Below are 23168 nucleotides of genomic sequence, written 5' to 3' on the forward strand. Positions count from 1 at the left end.
TTATTTCTTACTACCTGTAATATGTTCTCAAGTTTAAGCTTTTTTACTACTGTAGCAATTTGTTCTGTCATTACTTTTGTAAATAAGTGGGCCCTATTTACCTCTTCTCCATAACTCAGTGTTAAATGTTTTTTGTGTTGTAGTGCATGTAATGTGCTGGACACCAAGAACACCAGCTCTGCACAACATGGGAATGAGACTATTCATGATGAGCATTACATTAAAAATTATGAAAACACAACTTTGTTTTTTATATCCAGCTTCCAGTACCTCATAGTGGCAATTGTCTTTTCTAAAGGAAAACCCTTTAGACAACCATGCTACAAAAATTGTAAGTCCTTTCTTAGTATATACAGTTCCAAATAAAACTCCCAAGTGACTGCACTTGTTGACAATTGTGTTGTGACAGTTCAGAAGTAATAGTGTTGCTAGATCATAGTGCAGTTGTCCTCTCATAATCACAGGTAGAAATAAGGAAATACTAAACTGTATGGAGAAATTTGTGTTAATAGTTGTAAAAGTATATGTGTATATATATTTCAACTCTACAAGTGAGCCAGTGAGAAGGAATCAGACATTCTCTCTTTATGGCTGTCAGCACAACTAGTGTTGCCCAAATTTGCCTTGAAGGGGTTTAGATGGAGAAGAGAGGTTGTTTCCAGGCAGTGATGAACTCATGATGCATGTTAAAACTGTCTAAAACTATTGACTGTGAGTCTAATTAAAATATTATTTATTTTTTTTTACAGTTCCGTTTGTTTTATCTGTTATAGTTCTTTATGTCTTCATATTTTTCATCATGTTGCATCCTGTTGAACCTATTGATGCATTTCTTGAGGTGAGAGTCAGCAGATCTGTGGGTGTGTCAGCTTCCTCAGGGAACTGATGGGCTGCCTATGGGGCAAGCATGACCCCTGCAGAGCTTTAGCTTCACATCACTGGGTGGGGAAGGGAGAATTTATAATGCTGAGTCTGTTTGGAATGTGTGTTTACTTCAAGTGTGTTTCTAACCTCTGGCAACTTTTTTCCACAGCTCGTGTGTGTGCCACCCCAGTGGCGCCTAAGAATTGTCATCATCGTTATTCTAAATGCAGTTGTATCTGTGCTGACAGAGGTAAGAAATCCACATGGAAAAAATGCTTCTCTTTTAGGTGTTTCTTTTTTCACAGTGTGTGTTTACCTTTTATTTAGAAGGTCACTCTTCACAGCATGCCAGTATGAGTGGCTGCTATTTTCTTGTTAAGAAATGTGTATTTCTACAAATGTCCTTGTAAGCTAGATTTAAGGTGTCAAGACTTTGTGTCTAAAGTGTAATTTTAAAATCTTTTTTATTAAAAAATGGGGGTGGGGAGGAAGTTGAAAGACTTAATAATTCAACTATTTCATATTAAAATACTCCATTTATATTTTCTGTGTTACTTCAGAATAACAACATACTAGAGAATTATCTAATCCTTAGGGGAGGCCCCCTTCCTTGGGTCATACCCATAGCTTATTGTTCACAACAATGCAAGTGTGTCTAACTTGATTGTCTGATATGATCAAAGTTCAGAAGTAGAGGTGTTCATGCAAATCTGCTTTTTCCATCACTGAGCTTGTCTGAAGACAATCACTCTAGATGTTGACCTCTGCTGTAATTCCAGAGTTAATGTGTGCAGAAACATGCCTTACCTTTCATCCGGGTGCCTTGTTTTTGTTTCCAAGAATCAAAGTTGGATAGAAAGATCTTCCAGAAGTCTAGAATCACAGTCAGTTATTTATTCCTGTGCTTAGTTCTTCTCCCTGTTAACTGATGTGTCATTTCCAATCTGAATATGTTTGGGTTTGGGTTGCAGTCATGAGTCACTTTTTTCCTGCAAGATGAAAAAGCCTTCCAACATTATCTAGTACTTCCACGCTACAATTATCTGTTTTTACTGTTTAACATTTTCTACAGCTACTAATCAGTATTTCCTTTACAATGTGAGGGATTGCTGTCAATGTAGCCAGCATAATACTTGCTTGGATCATATAATTTTGGCCTTCAAAGAGTACTACAGCATTAATATTCTGTCCAATTGACATGGTTTTTTCCTTCATTTGTGACCTGGTAAAAATTACTTCAAAGGTTTTTTTCAGACGCTTGAATCAAAATTACCAAGGTTTTGTGTTTAAAATGCTGTTCCAAATAGAATTTGCAAAATATGCTCTTATGTTGCTGCCTATTGGAACATGTTTTTGTGTTTTAACATGGCAGGTGACAACTTGTCTTTTCCAAAACATGTCAGTTCCAATTTTCTTGGCCTCTAGTATTGTTGTTAGCAAGTTTATCCACTATTAAAGCTCCTGTGCCTTTCTTATGTTGTCCTGTATGTACTCTAACTCTTCTTGTGATGATTTTATGCCCTGGAATTATTTAATTTTTTTGTATTAGTGAATGCCTAATAGGGTTTTTTTGCTTCCTTTTATTTGTGAAAAGTCATATTTTATGTATATTGCTGTCTTTACCACTGAAACAAAGCAGCTATTCTGAAGCTTCAGAATCATGGTTTTTTTGGTCTTACGATAAATTTAAAAAAAACCTCCTAGACAGGGATATTTTTTCCTATTCAACTTCAAATTTCGGTCCAGTGATAAAGATTACTGAAAGAAATAAATTTGCCATCTGCTTGAAAATTCCTTTTTTCTGCAAGTGATCTTGTAACTTTTATAGAATCTGGTGTTGTCTCTGTCCTGGATGTGTAAGGGCTCCAGTAGAAAGTCTGTACAGTGTGCCAATCCATGTATCAGCACATTTGAGGACAAATGGTTCTCCTCTGGTTTAAATACGTGTTCATAAAGTTCCACTTCTGGGCCTTGTTGGTTGTTACATCAACCTGAAAACTTGTGAATTTCTACTAAGTGTTACCTAAGCAATATAATTACCTGCAGACTGGTCTTTCTCCTAGTAATTCAAACCTCACCCCACTCTTTTTCCTGTGCAGGTTTGAGTTAGCATCTTCCTACACTTCAATCATTTAACTTTCATTAGCAAATCTGCAGGGTGATTTGGCATGTTTCTTTTAAACAGACTTCCCTATTTATCTTGTTACCTGTACTTCAGTAATAAAATAGAAGTACCTACTTCTTGGCACTAATTGTTCAGGCTGTTATGCATTGTCTTAAACCAAGTTTCTTTCACTTTGCAAGTGTAAGTTGAATGCTTTGTTATGACAGATGGGTGGTTTACTGTACAGCAGGTGTCCCAACAGATCTGTTGTCTAGTGATCTTCAAATCCCAAACCTTGTTTTACAATGCACACTTCACCTTCCATAACTTCAGCCCACCTCTTGAACTGCATTTGCTCAGTTCCAGGAGTGTTATTCTACACTCCCTAAAGCTTTGTCATGTGGTACCAAATCCTTGGGTCCAGTGTGTTGGGTAGAAATCCCAAGCTATTTCTTTCCTTCGCTTCCAGTATAGCTCATTGTCTTTCCTTGTGTGCCTGGCTGGATTTTCTCCTCCCTACACTTATCACTACAGACTTAGTGGGTGCCACAGGTCACGTTCTGGGAGAGGCCACTGGTGGCAGCTCCTTCCATCTTTTAACAAGGTACCCTGTATTTCACCTAGAGTTTGTTCTGAGACCTATCCCTCAGGAACTGCCTCTTTGAGTGTCTCATAATTATGAGGTACATGAGGAACTGGATCTTCTTTAGTCGCACTTGCCAGTGTGACACTTGTGTCACACTGTGATAATATGTAGTTTTGTCATTGCTTCTACAGCAGGAATAGTTTCTGACTGTGGTTGTATTCTGTTGTTTACTGAAATGTTCTGAAAAGCTATTGCTCCTTCCATGTGGGTGCCAGACTAGGTTCACGAAGCATGCAGATTCTTTCTACCAGATGAGAGAAAATACTGCACAACAAAGGCAGATCCTAGCAGCTGTTCCTCCTTACCCCTGATGCCTGGTATAGACATGCTTAAACCAGACTGGCTTCAAAAATGAACATTTAACAAGCTGAAGATTTGTTGGCCAATGCTTTATAAAAACACTAACAAATTCTGGTATATTATAAAATCATAAGCATTATAAAAATCAGTTACAAAAGTCTGACTAATCTGCTCCCCATTTTCCATGGCAGAGATTAGTCAGATGTTAGAAATGGAATCTGTCCAAGGATCAGAGTTGTAGGCTTGAGGCCATGGAAGGTACAGGTTCACACCTGTGTTGTCAGATTTGCTCAAAGCTCCTGAGTCTGGCCATGCAGCTGTATGAGGATAACCACATGTGCTGAACATACTCGCTAAGTTCTGTCCTCTTTTAAAAACCTGGAATTATACCTACCAAATTCCTTCATTCCTGCTGGTGGCTCTGCTCTGCCACCCCACTGCTGCTTTTCTGAGAATATCACTAGTTTAAAACAGACTGTAAAAAGCATAGCTCCAAAATGAAATGCACTGTAATGTTAAAGATGGTTTATGGGGAAACTGCTCTAAGCACTCATGTCTTCATTTGGTGCTTCACAGGTTTTTATAGCATTGAAACACATGTGTATTTGTGTTTTTTACCCATATTGATGGATGTAGTTTTGGTCAATGTTGCTGTTGATTTTAGAGTACACATTCATATTCTTAGACTTTGTGTGAGCAATTTAGGAACAAAAATGTTTATCCCAAAAGTACAGACAAGTAGCATAAACTCTCCGTTTTGCTTGCCACTGAATTAGTTATGCCTAACACACTGTTTCAGGTTTTATTTGTAATGTGCACACTAACAACAAATGATCATTAGTTTCTTTAACTCTTCCCACTCACTGTAATGTCTCACAGAATGTCCTCCTTGATATGATCCTTTGGAAGGTTGTGTTCAATCGAGACAAACAAGGAGAATCTCGCCTCACCATACCCCAGCCGCCTCAGGTTGGAGACGAGTATTTTGCTGTCATCGTTTGAGTGCATGTAGATTAATTTGGTTTTGTCTCTTATCTATAAGTGTCTGCTACCTTATCTTTTTCTTAAGTCTGCTTAAATTACATTTCTGTAACTGGAATATTAAAAGCAAAGGCTTTTGGATTTGTATTTTTTCTGTATTGGCACTTAGAGTTTAGTGTGTGTGCAAGAACTGTGAAACAGAGTATTGCTTTAAGACTTTTCTCGCTTCATCTTTGGTTTCCACATTAGCAAATTTTATTTGTGGTGTCACAAGTTAGCATGCTAGGACTGGGAACATCTTGATTTGCTTAGAAGCAATTAAAATAAATTAATTTGGTTTAGAGTTTTAGGTCATTGCCTGAGAGCAGTAATTTTCAGCATGTACAAATAAAACAAGATGGCAAATGAAAATGTACTATTACTACTTGTAAAATCAGATGATTTAGGACACTGGAAGGTTTTTCAGGTGACCATGAATTTTGGTCTGGTCTGCCCCTCTGCTGTTAATACATGAAGGAAAATCTATGTGAATCCCATAAAAACCAGCTTTACTTTAAGCCTGTTGGCTTATTACTTTTGGCTGATTGTACATTTGTGCTTGCTAGAAATACAGTGGTTTGTTTTGCAGCACTAAATTTTATTAGATGTATTCACTTCAGATTTACATTTGTCCTTTTGAGGCTGTTGTAGAACAAATTGTTTTGTGTTCACTGGAGAATGGAAACTGTGCTTGAGACTCACATTTGGTTCAGTTCACCAACTGATAGACATTTAGAGCCTGAAAACTATAGAATATATTATCATTTAAATGTCAGCCCTGCTGACTATAGGTGCTCTCTCAGACATGAGAGGGATTCAGTCTCAAAAATGGTTTTTCTCCTCTCCAGCTAATTAAATTACATGCCTTTAAGACTGGGAGAGGAAACACAGGAAGGAAGACCTAAGTTTAATAATTTGTGTCTTTTTTTAATAGCTATTAATACCTGCAGCATTTAGATTTCACATACCAGCGGTTAAATTCTGCTACTTTTGTCTTTTTTTGTAACAATTCATGACTTAAAAAGTGTTTTGGGATTTTGGGAATTTGCTTTTTCTAGACCAGGCTTTTATTCTCCAACAGTAAAATAATTTCTTGTTCCCTGTTCTGTGATTATCGAAATTATTATAAAATATGCATAAAAACTGTTGTTGATCTTAGATGTCACAATAATGTGAAGTATTTTTCTTAATGTTTTTTGAACGTGATTACTACCATAATATAGAAGAGATGATAAAACAGAAGTTTCTGTATACCACAGATCCAATCCAATGTGATAATGAAATAGTAAATTAAAGACTGAAATAATAGTTTTTCTTCTGGTGATTTACTGTATTGTTACTGACCTTTTATTTTATTTTTTTTTTGTTATGGTAATCCAATTTTCATATCTGTTCACTTCTGCAGGAGACTGGGGACCGCTGTGGAGTCTGTTTCGTTTCTTCCCTGTTTGGTTGTAGAGAGAAGACACCAAAAGCCAAGTATATGCACCTAGCTCAGGAACTGCTGGTTGATCCAGAATGGCCACCAAAACCCAGGACAACAACAGAAGCGAAAGTACCATCCCAAGAAAATGGTTCATATCAAATCATCACTGTAACATAGCAGTGGATCTTGGTGGCATGTATCTTTAGTAGTATTCAGAAGAATGTAATTTTAAGGCTTTATTTGAAACTGCAGTGTGCTAAATGTCAAATTCTAATGCAGATTTCCAACTGGTTTGTCTCTCTGAATACAAAATTCAGAGCCAGGCATCTTACGGCTATACATTTTAAAAATGTGAGTTACCTTAGGCAGAACAAAAATGATTGTGTTTCCTTCCACCTTCTTTCAGATTTCATTGTTCCTAAATGAGATGCATTTGAAGGTTTAAACTGCAGGGCAGTTAAAACAGGTTCACATTATTTGCCTGGAGTATCTTAATAGTTGTTCTAACCTGCTTATCTGGGCATGTGTTCATGTAAACCCTATGATGTGGTGGTTTCATGGCTGTACTAGAGGTGCTTAATAACCTTGTCATGGTTTGGGGGTTTTTTCTGTTTGGTTTTTTTTTTTTTTGGTTGGGGTTATTTTGTTTATTTAGTTGGTTTTTATTTGACTGATGAAAAGTTTTGTGCCTCAGAACAGTTCTAAAATTTGTGTGTACCTCTAAGTTTGTCCCTATTAAGTAAGGAGTGTTTGCAGGTGTAATGTTTGGGTTCTGAGTTCAATTATTAATCTGCCACAGCAGGAGTTGGGAATGCCAAAGAAGCAATATGCTCTGCCCTTAAGAAATAAGCACATTGCTTTCATGTGGATTCTTGACTTCTTTTCTAGTTAACCACAAGGAAGGGCTAAGGTGGCCTCCAGGGGAGGAGCCATTTGGCTACACTGTAAGTTTTTGGAGAAAGAAGGATGGAGAATCTAAACACTTTCTTCTATAGCATGTTTTATTACATTTAGCTATGCATTTCTCCATAGACCTTGCTTTTTCCAGCAGAAGGGTTGGATTATCCCTTTGTGGACCATGTTTTATTTGTAAATCTGAAGATAATTTTCCTATATGTCTCGAAGTAGTAATGCCAGACTTACTGCTGCAGGGGATATGGGAGTGGGAGGGAGGTCTATTGTCACATGCCCACATGTGGGATTTGTGCAGGTTAAGAGCACAGGCATTTCAAAGAGTCTGCCAGTGTCTCAAGTGCTACATGTAGCTGTACGAAACAAAATTAAGAGAAAATTGAGCTTAAGTCTGTCTTGCTGCAGAACTATAAGGCTTATGCACATTTTATTTATCAGAAAAAAGAAAAAATACGAAAAAAATAAAAGCTTGTGTCACCACTAATGCTGCTTAAGCACTAGGGATAGCCATACATTATTTTGCCATGTGGCAGTATCAGAACACAAGACCACTAGAAAAATAGGTCTACAAAGAAGTAGAGGCAGACAGTACTTTGACTTGCAAGGCTTAAAACCTTTTTGTTTGTTTCTAAACCACAAATTACTTATCTCCAAACCATTGTCAACTTTGTAAATGTTTGGAAAAGTCTTCCTTGGTGTCTTTTTGGGAAGATGATAAATATTGAGTCTTGATCAGTCTGTTTTTGACCAGGGGCAACTGGTCCAGACACCTCCAAGCTTTGGGAGGGAATCTGGGATCTGAAGAATTCATCATTCTGAAGAGATCCTTTAGAGAAGGAAGTTGGGTCCTTTAGAGTAGTTGTGGAATGAGGGCCCCAAACTCACTGGCTGGCTGGGATTGTTTTGAAGTGTGTATATTCTGATGATGGTATTTGAGGTTTTGATGTTAGGGATTTTTTTTTTCTTTCTTTTTTTTCTTTTTTTCCTTTTTTTTTTTTTTTTTCTGGGTTGTCTTGTTTTGTTTTGTTCTTTTAAATTCCTGTGGAGACAATTCCATTCCAGCCTTGTTTTAATAAGCAGAATTTTTCAGATCAGGCCTAATTCCCTTGTGCTGTTCATAAGGCAGTACGGAGAGTGTGCCCTGCTGCTCATAGAATCATTAAGGTTGGAAAAGACCTTCAAGATCATCAAGTCCAACCATTAACCATGTTAATGTCAATCATGTTGTGGTTTCTGCAGTGTTTGAATATACTGTGCCAACAGGGAATTTAAAAGTGGTGCTAAATGGTTTGGAAGACCTTTTCCTAGAACTTGGTTGTTGAAGTTATTGCTCCTCCTAAATAGTATGCATATTATCTTCCAGTCCAGCTGTCAACTCTTTTCCTGATTTCTGTTGTTGTTGTTGTTTGTTTCTGAGGAGTGGAGCAGGGGGAAAGGGAGAAGTGGTTTTCTTAGCATTTATTCAACAGAGCAATGTAAAGCTTCTTAAGGTCATAAACATTGAACAACATTGATAGCTTTTAAAGGGTCTGCAAACATTGGATACATTAATTAGTCATGAACCTGAGTCAGTTGGCTAATTTCTGCCGATGTTGATTTTACAAAAATCTTTGTAGCATGGAATAACTGACGAAGAATAATTCTTAGCTGCATAAGTAGTATTCAAATCTAAACAAAAATATTTTAGTTGAAAAATATTGTGAAGCTATGCATCTTGGACCTGGGAGCTGTGACTTATCCTTAAACGCATAAGCTTCTGCTTTCCATTTCATTGACCATTTTAGATTTGCTGTTTCATTAGAACTGAAAGAAAATATTTGTCTTTCCCTTTTATATGCCTTTGCTTAATACTTTCCCCAGACTGATAATTTCTCTTGGCTTGTTTGATTTCTGAAGCTAGTTTTTCAGTCTTATTCTAGTTTATTAGACTTACCTAGAAAGTGAGGAGGAAACAGCTTATTAAGGTGGGCTTGACTTTGGAGAACATTTTAGGGAACTCTTACTAAAGCAGAAATTGCCAAGTGTCTCCACTTAACAGAGTAACTAATGGCTCATGAGCATAGTAAATTTGAATGTTTTGCAAATGGGAGCTTGTTTCCTCCAGGCCTGCGTTCAGGGTTGGTAAATGTTCCTGAGGTTGCATGCTTGAGCTCTGACGCTTAGTCAAGAATAATAAATCAGCTTTTCTGAGAATTCATCTTGTTATTGCAAATTCAGCCACAAAATAAGCTTTTGCATTTTCTGCAATTATTGGGATTTATGCCTTCCTGCCCAAGAGCTGAATTTGACCACCTATAATTTTTCTCATTTTGAGCAGTTTAGTTTTTCTGGTTTTCAGAAATGCAGCAAACTAGATCTGCACTAGTGTATTCAGTTTCTGTTTTGAAGTAAGATGAAATTCATTTTGTAGTGAAAAAAAATCTCTTTTAGTGTTCATCTTGGAAATCTAAATTCAGGTGAACAGACCAAGTTAGTGAGCTCCACTAGATACTGGGTAGACATTTTCTTCCTGCTGTATATTTTGGCCTTATGTTGAGGAGTTTGATTTATTATTAAATTATTTGTGTATGCAGACTTCAATCTGTACGTATTTTATTTTGATGTATTAGGATTTGTAAATACTACTGATTTTTAAATATTATTTATGCACATACTTAAAGGACTGGTCTATCCAGAAAAGCAATTGCTAAATAATAAATGTTACTTTTTAGAAATAAATTACAAGATCATGAAATTGTATATCCCTCAGGGTTATTTTTAAAGTTTTTTCCTTTCTTTCCCTTCAGATTCAATTAGCAGTAACTCTAGTTTCATGTACTATAGAACTAAATCTACTGTAAAAAGAAAATGCTGCAAATAATGCTTGAATAGAAGCGGCTGAAAAAACCCACAGAACTGACTGTCCATATTCACCGTAACTTTAAATTGGAAACACTTACTGTTGCACTTTTTAAAAAGTTGTTGGATTTTTAATTCTATTTATTTTTTTCTTTCTTCATGAAGGTTGTGCTGAACAGTCATCCCAAATTGGGTAAATAATCCTGTACTGTATATGTGTATATGCAGTATAATACTAAGCAGATGTGGAGTCCTTTTTATGCTGCAAATTTTTAATGCTTATGTTGGTCATCACAAAATGAGAGAGCTCAAGTCCTGTAGGATTTCTCCCATGAAATTCTGAATTGTAAACTTAGGGTTTTGTATGTCTAAGGGAAAGCTGTGGGTTTTTGACAATTTTTAGAGTCTTGAATATGTTGATTTTATATACAGTAAAGCTTCAGGTTTTTAAAACTATTTTCAACAAACTGCAGCTTGTTTAATAATTATGTGAACCAGAAACTACTTAGTTTGTCATTAATTTCTCAAGCCTAACACAGATTAAAATGTTCATCCTTACAGCACTCTCTAGAAGCTCAGCTTCCTTTTATTTTTAAATCTGAAATACTACATCTTTGTATTTAAAATATGTATTGCTGCTCTAGAATGGTACCCTGTTGTCAAGAGGCATACATAAATAACTGTACAATAGAATTGTAAATAGACTTGTAAATCATTTTTGTGACTGAAGCTCTTTGAAAATAAAATTAAAAGGAATGGATATTTTAACTCTTCTCATTAGTTTCATGCAATTGTTTTAATTATTCTCTATAGAATTAGATCTAAAGCTTGTTGAAGAACACAGACTTGCTCCCTCTGATGTCTTGGATATGTTGTTCAGTGCCTCTGTATTTTTGCAGGTGGGGGTGGGAAGGGTGGCTCTGTGGCAGTGTTCTGCAGGGGGATCACACTGACTGCAGCCTTACCTGGAGGCTTATGAGAGCCATTCTAAAGCCACACTTTGTACGTGTGATAGCAACATGTTTCCACGTTTGATTACTCAGATGTTCCTTCTGTTTGGACATGTGGGAGGCGTGATCTGAACTGTCACCATTGTCACAGTCATCTTCAGAAAAATCATGTGGAAATGAAGACATCTTTTCTATCCTGTGGCTCACCTTCTATTAAAATAGTCATTGGCAGAGCACATTAATTTAAACTTAAGAAGACAAGATACTTAAAATACCTTTTTACTTAATAACAAAAACTTAATCTTTCGATTTCAAGCTTCTATTTTTAAAACTTAGCTTTTGTCTTTCAGAATCTTATTGGGTTTAGATTTTGTTGGCCTGCCACTGCAGAAGACTTTGAGGAAAAACAGAAAGTAAATGTGTTAACCTTGGAATGCTTAGCCAAAGCATTAAGTAAAAAGCCCTTCGTTCCTTACTGAAATTGTTTTGACTCCAATCCTGCAAGAAATTATAAGTTAGAGCAGCTTGGTGAAGGTATGAGCATTTGCTTTAAAGAGGATGTGTCCAGTCCTTCAAAACCTATGTAGCAGACTGGTGACAAATTTGAAATTTACGATCACATCTCACATTGAAATGTAGATTTCTGACTTCACTCAGATTTGCTTTGGGTTGGCTGAAACACAGACTCCAATATTACTGCCAAAGAAGCTACAGGTGGGTTTTCTGCTGTTGGGTGTGTGACTTAAAACTTCCTCCTGTTACATGAGTGGCTTCAAGCCCTGCTTTTGGAGTTGCATGCAACCTGCAGGAGTTGGTTGCTTGAACAGTTGTAGGCAAAAATCTGCTCTGAAGTTTCAGATATTGTTTGGCCTTTGGCCTGTCTCAGTAACTGGGCAAATATGGGTTAAAGTGTTATCTAGAGGATGCGTTTTGCTGTTTTACTTCCCATTTAAAGTGCAGTGTCATGGTGAAGCCTGATTGCCTGCTCTGCTCCTAGTAAGTTCCTTTAAAAAGCAGATAAGTTTCTAAGGTACAGCTCAAAATTCCTTTTTCATGCTTCTATGAGTTTAGGAACTTGCAAGACAGTAAAAGAGGTAAGCAATACACGTGCTCAGTGTTCTATAAAACTAAGTTCAAAACTGATTTGAGAATTCTTATGTAGTAACAATATTAATGTATTGCCTCTGGCATCCTTTTGTAGTCTTAAGAAATATTTAGGGGGCAGCTGAAAGGGAAGAGGCTGTAGACCAGACCTTGGTAAATGACCAGCCAGGCTGGTGCCTTTTCTGGAATGCCAGGTATGAGGGTTTGAGAGAATTTTAATGGATGGGAATGTATAATTATGGTCTTTATTGTGGGTATCACTGTATTATATACTGTTAAAATATTTAAATGTTTCTTTAAAAAATACTGTTAGCAGCTCTAGATGTTTGAGACCCATAGGCTTGTCCAGTTCTTGTGGCAGCACTTACAGCCTTCATATCTTGCAAAGAATTTCTGCCATTTTGCTGTTTGTCAAAACTAGTGTTTTCTAGCATTTCTGAGCATCTAACCTTGTCTTCTTGTATGCTTTTCTTTTTTGCTATAAGACCAGGAAAACAGACATCACAAACCTACAGTCTAGTGTTAGTCTGTTTCTGATTTTACAGAGTGGCCTGTAGTCATACCTTCCAAGGCACCTGCATTTGCAGTTTCTAGCAGAACAAACTGGGGGGGTTACCCTCCATTTGGTTCTTTAGATCCTTGCTTCTCTGGTCTCACTGAATCCTGTAGTTCTCCTGTGGTCTTGAGTTAGGTTGGGGCAGGTTGAGATGGTAGTCAGGGCTTGAAACAGAAATTTCTTAATGTATTTGTGGATGGAGGGCTCTGCTCGTAGGATCAGGGGCAGGCTGAGTTACAAATTTATTGAGGTAAAAGCATCACTGGCTTATGAGAGAGAGTTTTGGGGTGGGGAGGATTACTAGGAGGGTGAGATTCTCTGAAAGATTCTTGTTTGACATGTGAAAGACCTTTGGAAGAGTGAAATCTCATGCTATTTTTTGGTGATACAAATATCTCATTCAATGAGTTATGAACAGTCCTCTGAGATCTTGCTTTGTGGCACGGTGTTACTGGTCATTGATAGCACTAAATGCCATGCCCTTCCCTTCCTGAGGGAGAGTTAGAGATTTTACCAGACTTCAGCACTCTGAACCTAAATAAAATTTTTAATTATTTTTTTTAAGCACTCTCTTTTGGGATTTTTTTTTTAATGCAGGAGCTGGTTTGGACATGCAGCTGTTTTGGGTCTGTCATGGTATGTTCTTTTCAGCAGCTCAGGTGCCTGAGAAGCTCTGCTGTCCTTCCTGATTTCTCTTTAAGTGATGGGAGTTGTACCCAACAGTCTGTCTGTGGGGTTGTATGGGAGAGCTTCATCCTTGCCCCTGAAAAAGAGAATGTGGGGATGGAGCTGTCCTCTTCCCCATGTTCCTGGTGCAGAAGACTGACATTGTGTCAGCTCTCCCACTTCTGTCCATGGAAACTGTGTATTCCATCTGTCCCAGCTGCTGCTCATTCTGCTGCTCAGCCAGGTGCTTGACATCAGATTTCTGATGCACTTGGACTTGTTGATTTCATTGAGGAAGTATTTCTAGACTGTGGGTTTCTGTTTGACTTGCTCTTTTAAATATTGCCATTTATACCTACAATGATTGCTTTCCTGTTTGTTTGGAAATGTATGCAACTTCCTAACTCTGTGGTGTGTTTCATGCAGATGTGCCTTTATTGCTACAACTTCCCATCTACTTTGGTGCACTTCTTTCTTCTTATTTCACTGTACTTTTAAAACCACTGCTGATAGCTGGGTATTGTGTTAAGCTGCTGAAATGAGACTTGGTTATCAGAGCCTCACTACTGTCCCGTGCCACATGGGGTCTTCTGTGTTATTTCAGGCTGTGTCAAAAATAGCCTGTTCCTTCTTGTGTGTTCCTGGGCTGTTCCAAGAAGCCATCACTTGAAAATGCTGAGACAGGATTTAACTGGATGGTGCTGTTTTGCTTTTCACCACTTAAAGTACAGGACAACCTTTTTACCTCCATTGTCTATTTTTGCAGGCTAAACTTTATTTTTAAACCTCAGATAACTTACAATGGAAAAACACAGTGAGTGCAGGACCTTTTGATAATTTTTGAAAATATTTTTGGCATGTAATTTAGTACAATATACTAAACCTTGTCTAGTGGAAGATGTCCCTGTCACTTGGAAATAGATTATCCTTAAGGTCCCTTCCAACCCAAACCCTTCTGTGATTCTGTAATGCTTTTCTGTTCAAATAAATACATGCCTTTTGACTAAAGTGCTTCATCATGATTTTTGTATGCCTTTATTATAGTTAACTGGTAAAAATACAAACAAGGAATACTTGACTTACGAAAGTTAATTTATCTGTACTTCTCAGTGTAAACTGAGCACTTCAGAAATATTTATTGTCAGTCAACAATAAAAGGTATTCTGATGTTTGCTTTCAAGGCAAGGGAAATTTTGCACACATTTGCAGGTTTATGATATAATCACACGTCTTTGTGAGCTGCTAAGTTACTTATGATCAAATCCTGATTCTCTCTTATCTCTTGTAACAGCTAATGTTTCTGGCACTTCAACAAGGATGTTGGTGTTTCGTTTATCAGTGATGATCAAGCTTTTCTTCCAGTTGGATGCATCTCTTTGTCCTGAGAAGTGTGACTGCTCTTCAAAAAATGCAGTTTATTGCTCTGGCCCCCACATAAAAGACCTGGAATTGTTAAATCTGCCTTGCAACATGACAGAAATTCACATAACAAATGGTAACATATCGTACTTGCAGGATGTTTTTGCTAGGATGGTGGAACTGCAGCATCTCATCCTGTCTTCAAACAACATTGCTCTGGTTTCACCTATGGCTTTTAAAGGCTTGGGAAGGCTAAAAGTCCTCAAACTGCTAGGTAATAAGCTGGTTGAACTTCCCCCAGGAGCATTTGATGACATGGTGCAGCTTCAGCAATTGATCATTGAAAGTAACAGGTTGACATCTATCGAGGAAAATCTCTTTGACAAACTGGCTAGTTTGCAGGAGCTCTACTTGAACAAAAACCAACTAACAGCACTTCCCAGTGGTGTGATGAAGAAACTCACCAAACTCAGAGTACTGAACTTGTCAAGAAATTACTTAGCAGCACTGCCTGGAAGTATATTTAGTGCATTAGCCAGGCTTGAGAGGCTGATGCTGTACATTAATAGACTGTCTTCAATAGAATCTGGTGTGTTTGATAGCCTGAAGGAGCTGCAGGATCTTTTCCTGCATTCCAATAATATCCATTCCATTGCTCCTGATGCATTTCATTGCCTTCGTAAACTAAGAACTCTGACACTCTCCAGAAACAGGCTTCAGACTTTGCCTTCTGGGCTTTTTTTGCACTTGCATGACCTGTCTAAACTGACCTTGTACGGGAACCCACTGAAGTCTCTTCCAGAAGTATTGTTTGGAGAGATGAGGCATCTTGGTAGCCTATGGCTGTATCACACAAAGCTCTCAACAATACCAGATTTTGTGTTCAGTAACTTGACAAATTTAGAGCTTCTTGTGCTGAGTTTTAACCCAGAGCTTACAGTTCTTCCCAGGAATGTATTCAGTGGTCTGAATGAACTGCGGGGCCTTTCTCTCCATACAAGTAATATTTCCAGTTTGCCAGAGGGAATCTTTCTTAGCCTTCACAAATTGCAGAACATTTCCCTCTTTGATACAAGGCTTGAGGATCTTCCTAGAAACCTCTTTCATAATCTCAAGCACCTCCAGAAAGTTTACCTGAATAGTACTAACCTGCAGTCTCTTCCTGCAGACTTCTTTACTGCTTTACCTGAGCTGGAAGAAGTTGTCCTTGACAACAACCCTTGGAAATGTGATTGCCAAATTCTTGGCTTTCGAGAATGGCTCCAAAAGAGCACAACTATAGTTAAAAATGTGCCATCTCTAATGTGCCACAGCCCAAAGGCAATGCAGAATATTTCTCTTGTGTCTCTAAGCATCAATGACCCAGACTGCCAACCAACCACAGCTATGACCTATCAGACATTCAGCTCAACTTATTCCCAGACTTCAACATCTCCTGTGGTGGAGCGCTTCACATCATCTCAGGAGACTGCTGTAACAGTGCTGTCCCACATGGAAATGATCAACACACCCACGTCAATTCCTCCTGCTACACCAGGTTTTACCTACTCCCATGTTGAAGATGTTGGACAGCCCGGGTTACATTTCTCTGATATTCCAGTCCAGACTTCTCCCAGCATCGTAGCACGAACCAACAGTGTCAGAGGGACAGATTTAACTACACTTGTCTGGTGGGATGAGTTTCCAGCCCCAAGCAGTGCTAAATACTATTTTAATACCAGGGTTCCTTATTGCCTGCTATTCTTGTGTGTTCACAGTTTGATTTTAACACTCCAGACTGTAGTAATTGTGCTCAGTCTGTATGTGATGGGTAACACCAGGCAACTCTTGCACTCCAGAAATATTCCTGCTCAGCCTGTAGTTCTGGTAAGAATATTAAGAAGATAGAGAAGTCTAGTCCAAGAAAGAACTGGAAGTGTTGCTTAAGATGCTTTTTGAACATTTAAGCAGTTAATAGTCGATTCAGATCTGGATTACAAATCTTGATAGCAAAGACCATAAAGACCTTGTCTTTATAACATAATGGAAATGAGTTTTATGCACCTTGCAGCATTTGCCAAGGGTGGCTATAGGCACTGTAAATTGCTACAGCGCTTGGTGCATGAACCCAGAGGGCAAGATGAAAGTATCTGTGGTCACCTCTACATGTGTGCTGTGAGGTTCCTGCCTTGGAGTGCAGCCCTGTCGCTGCCAGAGGCTGCTGCCTGCTGAGTGTTCATGGCTCAGATGGAGTGCTATCAATGTAGGAACTCTTACACAGAACATGTTTCCAACTGTGCTTTAGAGATCGCCCAAAGTACTCCAATACTATTATGCCCTATACTGCCTGCAATCGTTTGTCTCCTTACTGAGAAAACAAATGATGTTTTTGGGAGGAGATGCTGGGAAGGACCTTTAAACAGGGGATGTGTGCAGAATGGTGTGGTGCAAGTGTTTTCACTTTTGCATTTCATCCTCAGCCCCTTTTCAGGATGTGGCATGAGGAAGGGCTACCAATTAAAGCTAACAACAGAGGAAAATGATGAGCTAAGAAGTATAATCTTGATGTATTTTATTGTTTGCTTGGAGGTTATCTGTAAGCCTTGTGAAGTTCCCACAACTCTGAATTTTAAGTAAACACTTTCATCCTTAAACTTTGGTCAGTGGTTTGAAAAATCAAGGTGTTCCTGGCTGCATGATGCAGGGAATCTTGAAACCAGAGTACCAGGTATCCGGATGCCCAGGACTGAGGATGGGCTCCACAAGGATGAATTGGTTTGAGAGAGAGCTGATCTTGACTGAGCTGGAATAGAAAAGAATGGTCTCTCCTGGCCTTGGCTAGCAAAACAGCAGCATACAGCTGAGGGGCAGGGAGCCTGCCTGAACTGAGGGCCACGAAGTGTCACCGCCATTTTCAAGTCGGCTGGGGAACATACACAACTTGCAACTTGGAGTGTTCAGTTACATTTTCAGTCTCACTGTTTTTTACCTTCTTACATACTGCTATTCCCTGACTTCCAGTACTTTCAAGGCAACAACTAGGCAATAGTGTGGGTTTTGGTCTTATACTAATATTTTATTAATATTTTGAACTGTATGAATTTTTTAGTTCATAAGTAGACTGGTGCCTGTCAGACTGCCTGTGCTTTAGTAGCTCTTGGATTAACTATCAACTTTTATCTACATGATGTGACTTAGTTTGTTCTTAAAAGCTCTGATGTGCTTAAAAACCTCTGTGTGTGGTTCCCTGGCTCCTTGGGCCAGAGAGCCTCTACTCCAGGAGTAATTCTGTAACCTTAGTGACTTTCTCACTATTTGGGACTTTTCTGGATGGCCTTGAAATGTGCATGACATACTTGAGATGAAGAAAACTTGCACTTCCTGCAGGTTTATGGTTGGTTCCCTGCAGTGTGTTACTCTAGGTAGTGAGAATAAACTGTGACTGCTTTGTTTCAAGGTGCTCTGCTGCTGGGCCTAAATTCCACTTCCAGGCTGTGAGAAGAGAGAAGAACTTCTTCAGTGTTGAATGATTGTTGTCTTGCTGGTGAGGTTTAACAAAATTTAGCAAACCTGGCTAAATGGGTGTTAGAGCCATCTCTAAAGTGACTGCAAGTGGTGCAAAGCAAACTGTGACAGGAATCATAAACAGATGCTCCAGGATATTTATTGCAATATATTTGAGAGAAGCACAAAACCAACAGTGAGTTTTCTCAGTGGTGGTTCTGGGTGGTTACATGTAGTGTTTAAGAAAAGAGAGTTGTTACAAATTTAGGTTCTTGTTGGACAGCTGTAATGACCACTTAGCACTGTGCCAGCTCCAGCGCTGTCGCACGGTGCCACGCAGGCAGGCAGATCAGTATAATCAGGACTAGTGAGGAAATGGTTCCACAAACCATGCTGGTGATGGTTACCTCCGTGCAGGAAGTGTGCTCCGGGCACTTGGATGCACAGTGTCTGATTGCTAAGGAAAGCACCTGCTCATGGGATGGGTACAACACCTTGCTGTCCTACACGAGGGCAGCGGGGCAGCACCAGCTGCCGCCTTTCTGAAGGCTCCTCTGGCCGCCCCAGCCCTGCAGTGGAGCTGGCTGGGCCCCCACGCTGCTCCTTGGCTCCTGGTGCAGCCTCTGAGCTCCAGCTCTGGCACAGAGCTGTGTACAGTCGAGTGCTAAGACCAGGATGATTCCTCTTCCCGGGATGATTCCTCTTCACATGCTGTCATCGGGCTTTCCCCACGCCTGAGCCAGACGGGGGAAGTGAAGTCATCAGACAACAAAAGGCTGGAGCAATGAGTGCCTGGGGTGGTTTACTAGCTTTTCCTCTGAGGTGTATTGTTTTGAGCTGACTCTGATTCTTTGTTTCTTGCCCAGTGGAGCTCAGCCCTTCCTGAAAAACTCCCTGGCTGGGGAAATCCAAAGGATGTCCTTATGCGTACGCCATTTCTGTTTTTCCTGGAGAAGGGATAGTTGTCCAGGTCAGCATGATGCAGCTGTGGCAAGCAGGAAGGCAGCAGGCTGGTCCCCAGACCCTCTCTGGGCAGCCCTGCCTCGCTGCTGCCCCAAAGCACCATTCCCTTGTGTGCAGGGGTTTACTCGGTCCCTGCAGCCCACACATCATCTACTGCTCAGCCTTTGCCTCTAGGCTGGAAGGGAACACAGTGGGCTGGAAGAAACTGGAGGTACCTAATCCCTGATCCAGTGGGTCCCTGGTATGGGGGAAGAGGTGAATGCAAAGCACATCTGCATACAGTGGCTGAAGAGTTTGGTTCCAGTCTCTTGGCTCCTGATTGCGGTGCAGAGGCATGGTTGACAGCCCTGCATGTTATCCAGACCTCTGAGTCAAGGACCTGCTTCCAGGGCCACATCCTGGCTGGGAGTCCTTGGGTACCTCAGCATTAGGCCAGCTGTGCCAGCCCAGCCATAGCTCACCCCGTCCCTTCAAATGCTCGCTGCTCTAGCAGTTGCTTCTGTTCTCTCAGTTTAGGAAATCCTGAGCAGTGGGAGCTCTGACCTACCCTGCCAAGCCATGGGACTATTCATTGTATTTCCAGCTTGATGTCACAACAAATACCATTCTCCTTTGCTTGTTGGGGTTTGAATCCATGGAGTCCCCAAAGCACAGGGTGCTGAGGAGGGAATTGAATGAACTGCTGCCACAGACAATGGCAGCTCTGTCTGCTTCACAGCTACTGCAGCAAGCATTTCCAAGTCACCAGCACATATATCCTTTCCTTGTGTCCCTGGTGTCCTGGTCCTTTCTATCCCACCTCCTCTGCCGTGTGAGACCAGGAACTGCAGGAGTGCCCTTGTCACTGCTTGCAGAGGGCACTGAGCTTGGGCAGCTGCCTGTGAAATGCAGTTCAGTCCCCCAGTGCACAGCAGCAAGGTCAGAGCCTGCACTTCAGATCTTCCCTGTCCTGATGCCAAAGAGAAGTAGGGTGATGGCAGATGTGCTTGGAGAAGGCCCCCAGCAGTGCTCTGTGGTTCAGGAGTGCATGCAGCTGCTGACTGCGGGGCAGGAGCCCTGGGAGCCTCTGCCTGACATTGTGGAGCATTGGCTGTGTCTCCTCTAGGTTTCCAACCAGCACAGCTTGCCTAGGGCTGCTGATTTGGCAGTCCAGATAACAGAGCATTTCCTAGGGATGACCGAAGAGCTGGCGGAGGGCTGCAGCCTGAGACACGTTCCTGCCGGACAAGGCTGGGGCCACGAGTGTTTACAGACCCACAGTGAGAGGAAAGCCTGAAGCTCCTGCTTTGTCCCAGCTAGGGAGGTGTTATGCCTCCATTTTTGTAGCCAAAATCTGGGTTCACACTCAGCTGTGGGTTTTGGTGGGTGGATTAGCCCTCGTGTAGTCTCTTACCTGGCCAAGGGGGCTGAGTCCCACTTTGCTACAGGGTGGGAGCTTCTGTTCCAGAAGCACCCAGACCCACCCACCACTGGGCTCAGCCCTTGTGCAATTGCTGCTGTAGGAATGGCATGCCAGAATTCCAGCTGTGCCTTTGTGTCTCTCTGCATGGAAAAAGCTCAGGGCAGAGAGCCAGGGATGGCTGGCAGCAGCTCTGCAGTCTGCCTTTCACTCCTCTGCTGGCTTCTCCTGGGAAGAAATGAGGCCCCTTTCCCCTTCGTGTGTTGGGAAGAGGTCCCTGGGGCACTCGTGGTGCCAGAGGTATCTTTACAGAGATGAAGCTGATCCAGGAAACATTTCTCAGTGTATGAGCCCCATGCCATCACCTCCCACTCCAGCTGGTCCTTCCCCCCTTTCACAGCACACATCGGACAAGCTCTTTCCGCTTTGGATTATCTCTGCAGGCGGACTTGGCTGCGGGCCCCACATTCCTTCCAGCCTAGCGCTGCCCTGAGCCTGGGCCAAACCCTGCGTGCTGCTGCTATCGCTCGGGCTGAGCCTGGAGGAGACGGTTCTGCTGCTGGGGTGAAGCCCACTGGAGCCTGGGATCCTAAATGACATTTTCCTTGAGCTCCAGGAGGGTTGTGGTGGGTCTGGTGCTGGTGCTCGGCCGGAGGTTACCCTGACAGCCATCCCTGCTGACCATCCTCGATGGACCAAAGCTGCTGCTGCTCGCCCACAAAGTTCCCACTTTGCATAAGCCCTTTCCCAGGGACGGCAGGGCATGTCCCCATCCCTTGGGGAAGATGATGGCATCATCTAGCCATGAGCAGTGAGGCAGCCCTGGCCCTGCATTCCAAAAGCAGGGAGGGAAAACATCACTATGGCTGGATCACTGGGGGAGCTGTGGAGGAGCTCAAAGGATTAGGGTGGGCCTGTGCTGGGGCAGGGGCTGCTGGTGCTTCTCTAAGAGCAGAGGTGGCCCCAGCACCAGTCCTTGAGGGACTAATGCCCTTTCCTTGTGGCTTGAACCTGTGGGTCCTGCTGCAGGGCTCAGGCCCAGAGGTGCTCCCCTGTGCTGGAACATGGGGAGGACTCCCTCTGTGGCCCCCAGCCCAGCCCTCCACCCTCCTCCTGCGCTGCAGCAGTGTTTGGCCTGGTGCCTGGGACCAGCTGGTCTCTGCGCACACCAGGGGCCACGGGGGGTGCTTTCATAGCAGGGTGGGAGCAGTGCAAAGTAACCGGGGGGGGGCCAGCTCGGCACTGCAGGGAGCAGCCGGCCATGGGGAGGTCCCATCCTGCCCAGGGTGCCAATTCAGGAAGGAGCTGGAGTGTGCAGGGAGCAGGAGCTGGGGGGGAGCTGGGTCTGCATGGCGTGGGTGAGCATGCTCAGCTGCTTGGCAGATGAACAATGTGCTCTCCCAGCCAAGCCCACAAAGCTGCTAATTTTAGCGATTACGTTAATTTTTCCAAGCAGTCTCAAGTCCCTTGGTGATTCACAGCCACTCAGCATTGCTGCATCCACCACCCTGGCCGTGGGGATGTGCTGGAGGTGTGCCAGCATGGACAGACAGACACGGGACTGTCCTGCTATCCTGTAGCAAGGCAGACAGCTCCAGCAATAAGTGACGCTGCTGCTCTGGGGCTCCATCATCTCCTTGAAGGTCCAGGGATACAACAGTGATTCCACACTGGCCAGGGCTTGCTCAGGGGGGCTTCATCCTCTGGCTGGTGCAGCTGGAGGTGGGAAAGGTCCACCAGGCAATGCTGAACCTGGGGCTTTCCTGCAGCACGAGACCCACTCCATCCAGCGCCGTGTGAATTCCTGGCTGCATGGAACAGCCTGTCCCTGCAAAATGCTAATCTCACCCTCAATCACATCCGTTTGCTGTCTCAGGAGCTGCCTCTCCCCTCCAGATGTGTGGGGTGGGTACATGCTGCCGTCCCAAACCCTCACGATCTCTGTTTCTCTCCCTTGCAAGTAGCCTGGGGCAACCTCCCATGCGCTCACCTCCGGGAGTGGCTGCAGAAGTGATTCACAGGCGTGTGCTGTTTGTTACTCAGCCCTGCTTTATTTCTAGCCATGTCTTGAAAATAATCATCTTTTCCGGCCAGAAGCCAGAGACAATTTCCTGAGGCCTGGGTAGGACTTTTGTCAGGACTATTACCTGGTCTGCTCTGAAATTCTGCGTCGTGGAAGGGACCATAATCTGATGATCCCCCTGTGGGGACAGGGTGTTTGAGGTACCCACCACGGCACCCCTGTCCGCCCTGGGGTAGCACGGCTTGGAAGGCGGCGAGTCCAACATTCCTTTGATGAGCAGGGCTTGGGGCAGTGGTTTATCCAAAGTGCTGAGGTTTAGTTTCTGTGTTGCCTTGCTGAAAAGCTGTGAGCTTCTGGATGAGTCAGAGCGGGCAGAAGCCCAGCAGCGCTGGCAGTGGGCAGATAGCCGTGATAAGGCTGTGATAAGGCTGTGATAAGGCTGTGATAAGGCTGTGAGAGCCTGTGAGAGCCCTGTTCTCGTGCCAGGGCTACAGGGAGCAGGCAGCTCCCAAGCCCAGTGCCTGACCTCCAGCTGCAGCACTGTCAGAGAAGCGG

At 42.1% G+C, this 23168-nt stretch overlaps 2 protein-coding genes across 11 annotated transcripts in view; both read left to right on the top strand.

The window, feature by feature from the left end:
• Nucleotides 1-10878, top strand: part of ATP13A3 (ATPase 13A3) — a 56361-nt gene extending 45483 nt beyond the window's left edge. For 7 of the 9 annotated variants that reach the window (XM_058843965.1, XM_058843970.1, XM_058843963.1 and 4 more), the window contains 5 exons: nucleotides 144-331; nucleotides 750-838; nucleotides 1034-1114; nucleotides 4794-4883; nucleotides 6340-10878. In XM_058843965.1, coding sequence (XP_058699948.1) covers nucleotides 144-331; nucleotides 750-838; nucleotides 1034-1114; nucleotides 4794-4883; nucleotides 6340-6537 — 646 coding nt within the window. In that variant the 3' untranslated portion in view covers nucleotides 6538-10878. The remainder of the gene's footprint in view (nucleotides 1-143; nucleotides 332-749; nucleotides 839-1033; nucleotides 1115-4793; nucleotides 4884-6339) is intronic. The other 2 variants (XM_058843967.1, XM_058843968.1) reach the window with 2 other exon arrangements.
• A 624-nt stretch (nucleotides 10879-11502) lies between these two features.
• On the top strand, nucleotides 11503-18262 carry GP5 (glycoprotein V platelet). Of its 2 annotated transcripts, XM_058843692.1 has the most exons (3): nucleotides 11503-12154; nucleotides 12262-12358; nucleotides 14678-18262. In XM_058843692.1, exons 2-3 carry the CDS (start codon nucleotides 12322-12324, stop codon nucleotides 16630-16632), a joined length of 1992 nt encoding a protein of 663 aa, XP_058699675.1. In that variant the 5' UTR covers nucleotides 11503-12154; nucleotides 12262-12321; the 3' UTR covers nucleotides 16633-18262. The 2 variants fall into 2 exon arrangements, with proteins under 2 accessions (XP_058699675.1, XP_058699676.1); XM_058843693.1 differs by lacking the exon at nucleotides 12262-12358.
• The last annotated feature ends 4906 nt before the right edge of the window (nucleotides 18263-23168 follow it).

Source organism: Poecile atricapillus, chromosome 8, assembly GCF_030490865.1.
Source record: "Poecile atricapillus isolate bPoeAtr1 chromosome 8, bPoeAtr1.hap1, whole genome shotgun sequence".
NCBI classification, from domain to species: Eukaryota; Metazoa; Chordata; class Aves; order Passeriformes; family Paridae; genus Poecile; species Poecile atricapillus.

Excerpts from the sequence above, each read along its gene's own strand:
- GP5 (XM_058843692.1), top strand. The coding sequence starts at position 12,322 with ATGACCAGCCAGGCTGGTGCCTTTTCTGGAATGCCAG. Across the intron at positions 12,359-14,677 it reads TGCCTTTTCTGGAATGCCAG|CTAATGTTTCTGGCACTTCA; the intron begins GTATGAGGGTTT and ends CTCTTGTAACAG.